At 39.3% G+C, this 10,656-nt stretch overlaps 1 protein-coding gene across 1 annotated transcript; it reads left to right on the top strand.

The window, feature by feature from the left end:
• The first annotated feature begins 56 nt into the window (after positions 1 to 56).
• LOC129373430 (keratinocyte-associated transmembrane protein 2-like) lies at positions 57 to 6,021 on the top strand. The gene is given in 4 exon segments (XM_055051336.1): positions 57 to 190; positions 3,277 to 3,729; positions 3,732 to 3,958; positions 4,739 to 6,021. Coding segments are annotated over 4 exon segments (933 nt in total). The 5' UTR covers positions 57 to 72; the 3' UTR covers positions 4,874 to 6,021.
• The last annotated feature ends 4,635 nt before the right edge of the window (positions 6,022 to 10,656 follow it).

The following is a 10,656-nucleotide window of genomic DNA, read 5'->3' on the forward strand; positions in this document are numbered from 1 at the left end:
GCAGAGAAACGCCGCCCCTCCCATTGGGTATATCAGGCCACCGTGAAGCCCGCCTCCCTTCATTCGCTCAACATGGCGGCGCACAGCAAATCGACGCAAAGCTGGAGAAATATTTACGTCTTGTATTTGTTTGTTTTCCTCCAGCTGTGGTGTAACGTCTGCCTTTCAGCTCCGGCGAGCATCACGCAAGGTACGGTCCGGCCGGGTTTCCTGTGCGGGGGATCCCAGGAGGCTAGCTGGCTAGCTGCTGTGGCTAATTAGCATGTGACGTTAGCAACCACTGGCTAATCCGGGTTTGAAAAGGCAAAACTCATGATGTTATTGTTGTTTTTCAGTGACTGATATGCCATGTAATAATAGGTCGGTTAGATAAAGACCTTAGCTAACCGGAAATATCCGGGCGAGATGTTCTGCTTGACCCAGAAGTACCACAAAATGTAACTTTCCTCCTGTGAAAGTAGCACCATCTGATCAAAACGTCTGATTTAACACTTTACAGTTAACTAACTACGAAATTAACTAAAACTGATATCTCGTACAAATGTACGTATTTTAAGAACTAAATGACATAATGTTCACAAATAATTAGAAAAACAAATTTATGAAGACAGAACAAACCAGTCTTCATCATCATCATCATCATCATCAGGCTAATATGGTAATGTGTATATAGTGTATGTTTGAATGGAAACTGCTGGCTGAGTGTTTTAGTATCTGGAGCTACAAACATGATCAAAAAATAGAAAATAACATTAGAACAACAAAGCTTGTGTAAAAACAGGAAGTGTTACTTTAACAAACTGTTAAAAGGACAAAATAAACAAAAAAGTTATTCAAGTAAACATAAAAACTTTGTTTTGAAATGTTGCAATATTCCACACAATATTAAATGAAGAAAACATCTTTACTGCTAGTAATAAAATTAATATTGTTGAAAGATGTTTGATAATTCAGTTACAGCTCCTTCTATTTGTTCTAGTCAGTCATCCCTTTACTTCCTGGTTTTCATGCATATGTGGGTTTCTAAAGCCACAAGAGCATTATTATTATTATTATTATTATTAAAGCATTATAATTTTGTCTTCCTCTGAAAAGTTTCTGTAATTTCAGCTATTTAAAGGTCAGCATAGTTTTACTTCATGTCCCAATGTTATTCCCTCATGCCTGGAGTCTTGTCTTCATTATTCATGCATGTTTGACAATCCTTTAATCTCCATGCCAACCACTCAGCTGAGCAAAACGCCTGGGTGGACGTAGCCCCGCCTTCGAGGCGCAGCTCCTCCCTCTCTCAGTGGAGAAGCAGCGTCAAGGTTTTCTGTTTAAGGGCCTGCAGAAATAAATTAATCACATGATCAATTGCATGATTTATTGTTTTTTTCTTTTCACCAAAAACTGGATGGAAAGTCTTCAGTCTGGTGTTTTGGCCTCTGCTAACAGTGTTTTGAAGAATAATTTGGTTTATAATTCATTTTATTTGTTGTTTGTTTATTTATTTTGGATGTTTAAAATGTCTTCCAGTTACAGAGCTAAATGTTTAAGTTCAAAGGTTATTGGTCCATGAGAATGAGTTCTTGGATAATTATGCCATTCTATTATTATCAATATTATTAAAAAATGGTCTTAAAACATAATATTATCGTTTATCTCTGTAACTTTTAGGATAATTTGTCGTCCAGCAACATTTGTTTTTGTGACTGATGCAGTTTTGGCTTTTATTTCAGTTTTATATTTGATAAAATGAAAAGGTTTGATTTATAAACGTAGCACCGTCATGTGAGCAATTTACAATATTTTAAGTTTCAGATTTTTGTTTTGCAACATTTTCAGATTTTACTTTCTATATCCTCTCTATATCCTGAATGTTTCATGTTTTACTCAGAAAAACTAAACAAGCGGCTCCTGTTTAGGGATGATTTATGCTGGAGAAGGCCCCTGACTTTGAATAGGCCCTTTCTTCTTTCGGGGGCGTCTCACTGCACACTTAAAGTCGTCAGTGTTCACCTCCTGTCCCGTCCGAAGCAGCGCCTCATTTTCTCTGAGCAGGAAATAATGGCAACACTTGTTTGGTTCATGTTGTCACTGACATGAATTTAAAGACGCCTTCAAATTTGGTTTATAGTTACTGGCTGCAGTTTGCTGGAAATTCAAGCTTTTGCAAAAACAAACAAAAAAAACCTAATTAAATAAATAAATTGTAAGTGTGAACGGTTTGTTTGAACAGGAGGCAAGATAAGATTAATAACTACAGGCATTGATGTTCTTTGGGACAAATACTCTTTGGCCAAAAAATATGATTTAAAATTAAAAAAAGAAGAAATGATCTTGTTGGAAAGAAATGTTTGTTTAATATTAGATACAAATATTAAAAACATGTTCTTCAAATTATTTTGGGCTTGATTGAATGGATCAAAGATGTAAAAATCAGGTTTAGTTCAGTGATGTCTGAACGTTCAGGTGGGCTGAAGTTGTAGGAAAAATAACAGTATAAATATTTCTGCAGCACTGAATAGATTTATTTACATAAATAACGCGTCTGTTTTTCCTGTCTGACTGTAGAAAAATGCAGTCGGTTCATTTTTAGACGTGATGAATTTGGGACAGAATGTCTTGTTTTCACTGTCACAATAATCAATTAATCACATTATAAATTAAAATGATTCTGATATTTGTTGAAGGGAAGTTTTATTTAGTCTTCATCTGTTTGGTTTCTGCTTTGTTTTGGGTGTCATGTTTCATTTTGGGTATTAAAAATATCTTCCAGTTTCAGTGTCCAGAGGTCTTTACAAAATTAAAGTTCAGAATTGAAAAAGCAATCTATATTATAAATACATTAAAACGTTGCCAAAATGTCGACAATTTTGTGAATCACAATAACTTCTTGATTTGAATTGACATTTTCTGCATTTTTGTTCCTCATGTCTTTGTGAGGAAAAACATGTTTTATTAAAATTTCATATAAATTCAGGTTTTTATCACAGACATGCCAGTAAGACGATGAAAGTTTCTATTTTTCTGCAATATATGACAATATTTCTAGATAGACTCGTGATCAGTATCAACAGATTCTGATCGAATATTGACTGAACTCTGATCCAGAAGCACAACTTACACAGCAGCAGTTTAAAGTTTCTCCATTGTGCCTCATATCTGCTTTAAGAAAACAACGGAGAGAAAACTGGATAAAACAAGAAACGTCACACACCAGTTTGGCAGCACTTCAGATACTTGTGTATCGATGTACATGTATATAATATTTTTGTTATTTCTCTTCATCAGGTTTCCAGACTGCTGATTTGACTGCCTTGGCTGTGGCAGCAGCTCAGACAAACAGAACAGAACAGAGTACACCAAGTCCAAAGCTCGCATCGACAACTGCTGCCGCCCCCAAACCGACAACTGCTGCCGCCCCCAAACCGACAACTGCTGCCGCCCCCAAACCGACAACTGCAGAGGCCAAGGATGCCAAGTCGCCCCGTCAAGTAGAGCCCACCACGCGTCTTTCAGCACAGAGCAAGAAAAACGCTAGGGCCACGCTGCCTCCACCTGCAGATGAAAAGACTACGAAAGAAACTATGAAAGAAACTACGGAAGAGAATGCAGTCAAGACGACCTCTCCTGCTCCCACCGCCAGCATCAAGGTGACCCAGACAACAGGTGAGCCCGATGTCCAGGGCACCTCCCCAGCAGAAAGCGTAGAGCCACAGCTTAATACAGTGAAGCAAACAGAAACTTCCCCTCCGAACCTGTTGAAGAATACAATTATGACGAAGACTTCATAGTTTCTTCCTATGAAGGGGGGAAGAAAACTAAGGGGCAAATCAACACCAAGCAGCCGGTTAATGTGCTGGAGGAAGCCGACATTTTCAGCTCAGAGGAACAGGATTCCCACTTCTTCTTCCACCTGGTCATCCTGGCCTTCCTGGTGGCCGTCGTCTACATCACCTATCACAACAAGAAGGTGAGGCTTGGACATGTGTTGGTAATCGGTCCAGTTTGGATGGACAGTAACTGCCGTTTCACTGGTGTGTTCGGAGAATCAATGTTTTTGTTCGTCTCTCAAACTTTGGTGTTTTCTCAGCCTGGCAGCCATCAGGCTTTCCTTCCCCACCAGGCTGAGCGTTGTGTGTTTTAAAATGGTTTTCTATGCAGATTTTTTATTATTCAATAGTTGAAGCACTGAACTATTTTCACATCCTGTTTACAAATTATGGATTTTTGAAACTTTTAGCATTTATTAGCATAAAACGGGCGGGATGTAGCAGACTGCGCTAGCGCCGCTACCACTTGGCTTAGCAGGTTTTCTGGGGGAAACTGTCCATGACATGTTTAGAAAATATGAACCGCTTCCTGCTGGAGGGCAAAAGCTGCTCGCTAACGGTAGCTAGCTTTGTTTTTAGCTGCCATCTTGTCAACATAAAGCACCAACTTTTGACTTTTCTCCTTCCTACATTTTTTTCTGCCTGTTTTGTTCTTGTTTTTTCATTGACCCTAATCCTTTTCTGTTCTGAGTTTTTAGCCTCGGTTTAAAGGAAATCAGTGTTTCATCAGTTTTGCAGTTTGGAGCATAGAAGCTGAAGGTTGATGCAACTTGTTGCTCACCCCGAATTTCAAGTAAAAATCAGGGTTGATTCATCTATTTGTCCTCCTGACAATAGTTGAGGTGACCGAACAAATCGATGTTCATCAGTCTGATCTCTTTCATTTCTGTAATTTCTCTCCATCTGGTCCCGTTGTTCAGATCTTCCTGCTGGTTCAGAGCCGCCGCTGGAAGGAGGGTTTATGCTCCCGTAACAACGGAGACTATCGGCGCCTGGACCAGAACGTCAACGAAGCCATGCCGTCCCTCAAGATGACCAAAGATTATATATTTTGATTGACGCTCCTATACACAGAAATCCAGCTGCTTATCTGATCACTAGAATAAAGTAAAGAGGCTTTGCTTTTTTTCAAAAATCATGTTTTACTTTGCAACAGCGGAAATAATTTACTATTAGTTGGAGTAGAATTGGACAGGTTGTTGTTACCTTTTATGTTTCTTCATTTTTTAAAAAGTTTTTTTTTACATCTTTGCATGTTTGTGTAATTTTTTTAAAGTTCTAAGATAGATGAACAAATAAGGTGATGTAACATTTACTATTCCTAATTCCTCCATTTCCACCTATAAATGTCGATTTCGCTCAGCATTCAAACCAAGCGATACACTGGCACGTAACGCACTTTGTGTCATGCATACATTTATATAAAAAGCATTAACTAAGCAGAGCAGCCATATGAAATAAAGAACTAAAATAAATTAACACCTGTGTGTAAACTGATCTACCTTAACTGCACCTTGTAGGTAAAATTATTAGTCACCAGACTCTTACTATTACTATTGTTCTGTACAGATCATTTTAAAACATCCAGGAACAGTTAAAGGGTTTTTTAGTTTTTATTGGATCTAATAAATATGATTTGCACTTTTAAGTAGTTTCAGAAAACGCACAGTGCCCTCCTGTATTACACAACGTTGGTTTATGGATGTGAATGAAACGATGGTGTGTTTCTAGGGATAAACATTTGATCAGGGAGGAATAATCTTCAGGTGATGGATAATCTTGTGTGTTTAAGCCATTTAAGAGCAGGTTGTACACAGTGGAATGTACTAATTTATAGGAATCTCTTATTGCCAGGCTTCTTTGTCTCGATTGCTTTATGTTTTAATTCCGGGTTCCTCCAGATTTTGCTGTGCAGATGTTCTGTGGCCTCTTGCTTTATGGCTTCAGTGAAGTCTCTGTCAAGCCATCGCCAAATGACGAAACTGCAACTGCAGTGTCCAATTTTACTCCCGTTTACCAGGAACATGTGCAGCAAGTAAAGAATTTAGTTATTTCAGGGTATTTCTCTCTATCTGTTGCCATTTCATGCCTCTTTGTTGAAATGCCATGAAACACCATGTCCATGTTTTCTGTGTGATACATGGTAGTTATGGGCTCTGCTCTTATGATCTACTGCTACTGCAATCAACACTACGTTGTACAATCGTTTTTCTCAATAAAGCACAAATTGTATAAATGTTCAGCTTTGTGTTTTTCTTGTGGTGCAGTTAGTGTCTACAGTAAGAGGGCTGCTGAGTTTCCATTACAAACGTCTGAAAATATTTCTATTTTCTGCTGCAGCTCAAGTTCACCAGGCTGCAGCAACAGGAAGGGGACGGGCCGCTGTCAGCCTCAGACCTTATATGGAAATGGGACCATTGCACTCCGGAAGTGAAGGGGGCGCTGTTTCCTATAATATCTGCGGTCTCCTGTTTTTATTTTCTTTGGAAATCTGTGAATATATTTTCACCTTTAGGAGGGATTTTCACTCTGATTGAACTTCTGTCTTTTCTTCACTTCAGTGCAGCTCACAGTTTTAACAGATTCTGTAGCTTTCTGTGTATTTCTAAATCTGCTCCTTAGTTGCATCTTTTCAGGCTGATACTGCCTCTAGTGGCGTGGGGAGGTAACAACTAAATCAGAATACCACAAAGTCTTTATTGCTTAATCTTAATTCTGGCATTACTGGAACCGTAAAATAAATTCCCTCACAAAAGAACATACCGTTTCGTTTTCTTAAGGATGTACAGCCAATTAAATGACAGTGAGGTCCTTCTCACTCTTTCTGCAGTCTGGTTGGAGCTGCACGCACCTGAGCAGCTCAAGATTCCTGCTGAAAATATCGAACAGCAGGATGAAAGTGAATCGATGGCCGACACCCAGGAGACCATGGATCGAAAGGGGGTCAGACTGACGCCTCAGAGTGAGTCCAATGAGAAGAACCAGGTACCACTGAAAACCTGATCGGAGGAATCTCTGACCAAGAGATTTCTGCAGGAAATATTGAAAAGCGGAACGATCCACTGGTCAGTGACAAAGAGTGCATCGCTGGAGTGCAGGAGACGAGATATTGCAGAGCAGGAACGGCCCATAAAGTCTGGAGCCGAAAACGTTGATAAGCAGGACACTTCTCTGCCTGAAGACCAAAGTGATCAGCAAGATTCCCTGAAGGAGATTTGCCAAGAAACCTGTGATGTCTACCACAGAACTGGTCACGGAAAAGAAAGTGGATCACAAAGGGAGAAACAAACATCAAAGAGTAAGCGCACCAAGAAGACGCCACTGTTATGAAATCTTTCCCCGAGCCAGGCGCTTCCACAGATCTGGAGTTTTTTTACTGAAAACAGCAACAACAATAATGGAAAGAAGACATTTTGGGAAACGCTCCCCAAGTCAGGACCTCGCACGGATCTAAGTTTTTTGACTGAGAATATTGAAACACAAAATGTTTCAATGCCGCCACAAGAACGTGATGAGGCAGCTTCCTTGAAAAAGGCAAGTTATTCCAACAACACTGTGATTTCTGCAGCACAGCGAGTCACCAAAAAGGATTCCATCGTCACACCGCAGGAGACACTGGATCGAAACGGAGAGAAATGTCCCCACTCTTCTGAGCAGACGTCTCAAGCACAGTGTGGATGTCTGGCCAAATTTAAGGAGACGGAATTGGAATACATCAGAGTACAGAAATACTTGATGAAGCAGCTGGATGAAATGTTCTATATCAATCAGAAACTACATGCCAATCTTAGACAGCAGAAAGATCTGATGAGGAAAGTCCTCTCAGAGCGAAAACAAAGCAAGGATTCAATGGTTTCTGGTCAAAATCAGGCAGATTCACAAGACTGCTCAAAGCAGAAAACAGTCCATTGTCAATCTGCTTCAGTCCAAACAGAGATGGATTCACAGGAAGGCAGTTATCAATAAAACCAGCCAGTAGAACAACTTCTACGCAAACTGAGTTCTTTTTATTGCCCAAGAAAACAGCCCTCTGAAACCCAGCTGAATGGGAACCAGGATCATCAGACCAAGCAATTGCAGAGATCTGCAGGTGAGAACAGGAGAGAGTCGGCAATCAGAGCTGCCTGTGAAATGGAAACCTCAACGATGAAGAGGTTTCTGGAGCAAACAGTAAACCAGACGAGGTTTCTGGACCACAAACGGTTGGGGACCAGTGAGCTTCCATCAGAGATTACATTCACATGATTGAAACAAAGGTCGCTAAAGTGCAGCAGATCACCAAAGAAATGTTCTCAACAACACAAGGAAATGGGAACCAGCAACATGATAAAAACCATCAAAAAGCTGTCAGCGTAAAATCAGGAGAAAGGCAGCAATCAGAGCTGCCTGTAAACTGAAAGCTGACAGTAATGAAAACATTTCTAAACAAAGCAGCGAACACAAAGAAGTTTCAGTTCCAGAAACAGGGACGGATCAGTCGGCCACCATCATAGTAGAGATTCACAGAAACGAATCAGTGATTGAAGACGAAATGGTCCCTAAAATACAACAAGATGGGGACCAGCGAGACGAAAGAAGGCTGTTCACTAAATCTAAATGTGAGAAAAAGACAAACATAGCAATGAAAGCTGATCTGGAAACCATTGCAAACACAGGAGAGACGGATCCAAATTTGATCCAAAACACCAAGTGATCAAAAAGTGAATTAGAAATAAACCGTTGCAGAAGACGTTACAGGTAATGTTCCTGCAGTTTCCACAGACAGGGAGAGAGGCCTAACCGAAGAACAGTGATCATGCCCTCCACAGATGAAGATTACTTTCAACAAAGACGTAATCCAAACAACTGAGGAATCAGAAACTCAAGCAGCTGAAGAGTCAGCTGAGCAGAATGACATCACTGAACCAGCAGAAAGACCCAAGAAACAGATTTCATTGTTTAAAAAAGGCTTTGACTCCATCTTGTCTGCGCCAGTTTAATAACAGACATAAACTCCGTCCAGCGTAGACATCGATTTATGTCTCTAGTATTTTCAAAGGGGTGGGGCCACGTGTGGGTTGGGTGATTGGTGGTGATGGTGATTGGAAAAAGACAGACTATTGTTGTTAATTGGACATTTGAATATTAAAAGCCGGGACTGCACAGTGGGAAATGTCTCCGCGTGCAGGTGTGGGTTCACTCCGGGTGCTCCGGTTTCCCCCACGTTCAACATCAGTACTCATGTTCATCCACTGCAAGATTTTTATTTCTAATTCAAACAGAAAATAAGAGAACCACTTTTATTAATTAAAGGGAGATTTGCAAAAGAAAATGAAAACAACATGGAACAAAAACAGCCTTTTAGAACTCTAAACCGATACAACTGGGAAAAATTTGGAAAACTATCTTTCTGGCCAAAATAAATTGATCTATTTATACAGATATAATATTGATCTGTATCTAAATCTATCTCTCTATATATGTGCCTCTCTCTATATAAAGATGTATAATCTATAGGTAGATATCTAAATATATCTACAAGTCAATATCTATACAACTACCTAGATATATAGATGTAGATATGTAAACATGAATATAGATAGATAGATAGATAGATAGATAGATTAGATAGATAGATAGATAGATAGATAGATAGATAGATAGATAGATAGATAGATAGATAGATAGATAGATAGATAGATAGATAGATAGATAGATAGATAGATAGATAGATAGATAGATAGATAGATAGATAGATAGAAAGATAGATAGATAGATAGATAGATAGATAGATAGATAGTAGATAGATAGATAGATAGATAGATAGATAGATAGATAGAGATAGATAGATAGATAGATAGATAGATAGATAGATAGATATAGATAGATAGTAGATAGATAGATAGATAGATAGATAGATAGATAGATAGATAGATAGATAGATAGATAGATAGATAGATAGATGTGTCAGCCAAGCTTTCAGCCCTGAACCTGCAACTGGTGGAAGACCCTCGACCTCTGACCCTCTGACCCTCTGACCCTCTGACCTCTGGGCTCTGTGGTGTTGATGCTGAAGGCGGGATGTGATCAGGAATCAGACTCTGTTCTCTCACGGACTTTCGCGCGTTTATTCCGTCCACCTTACAGGCAATAAATACTGTCACCATTCAGTCACTTTCTTTTTCACACATCAATCAAACATCACCAGTACAAACAAACAGTTGAGACAGAGATGTTTTTGGTTTCACCACTATTTACCTGCTGTTATACCTGCCATTGAAAGTTTTATTAAAAGTTTGTCTGCAGCTCATGTGACCAAACCCGCCAAGGAGATGAAAAGTTAACACTCAACATTGTCTTGCACACAACTAGAAGGTCTTCAGATCTTCTTGAAGATAGAATTCAACAGTTCTTAATGATACAGTGTTTTCATTGAAAGTTGAGTCGACTGTCCGGAACAACCCAGAGTATTTAAAATTTGCCACAGTTTCAACTCATTGACTGTCGAGAGAAACTGGAATCACTTTGAGGTTTTGTTTGTCATTTAATTATTTCCACCTCCTTATGAAAATGAAAAATGAGTAATCAACAGAAAGACTTTCTCCTATTTTCATTTATGACATCGTTATGTTAATTGTGCTACCTCCCCCACGCCACTAGAGGCAGTATTAGCCCTGAAAAGATGCGACTGAGGAGCATTTAGAAATACACAGAAAGCTACAGAATTTGTTAAAAACTGAGCTGCACTGACGTGAATCAAAGAGAGAAATTAAAATACAGTCTGAGAGTGAAAATCCTTCCCAACAATGAAGATTTCACAGATTAAAAAATAAAAAAACGGGAGACCGTAGACAATATA

The sequence above is a fragment of the Poeciliopsis prolifica genome, unplaced genomic scaffold (genome assembly GCF_027474105.1).
Source record: "Poeciliopsis prolifica strain line A6 unplaced genomic scaffold, Auburn_PproV2 SCAFFOLD033, whole genome shotgun sequence".
NCBI classification, from domain to species: domain Eukaryota; kingdom Metazoa; phylum Chordata; class Actinopteri; order Cyprinodontiformes; family Poeciliidae; genus Poeciliopsis; species Poeciliopsis prolifica.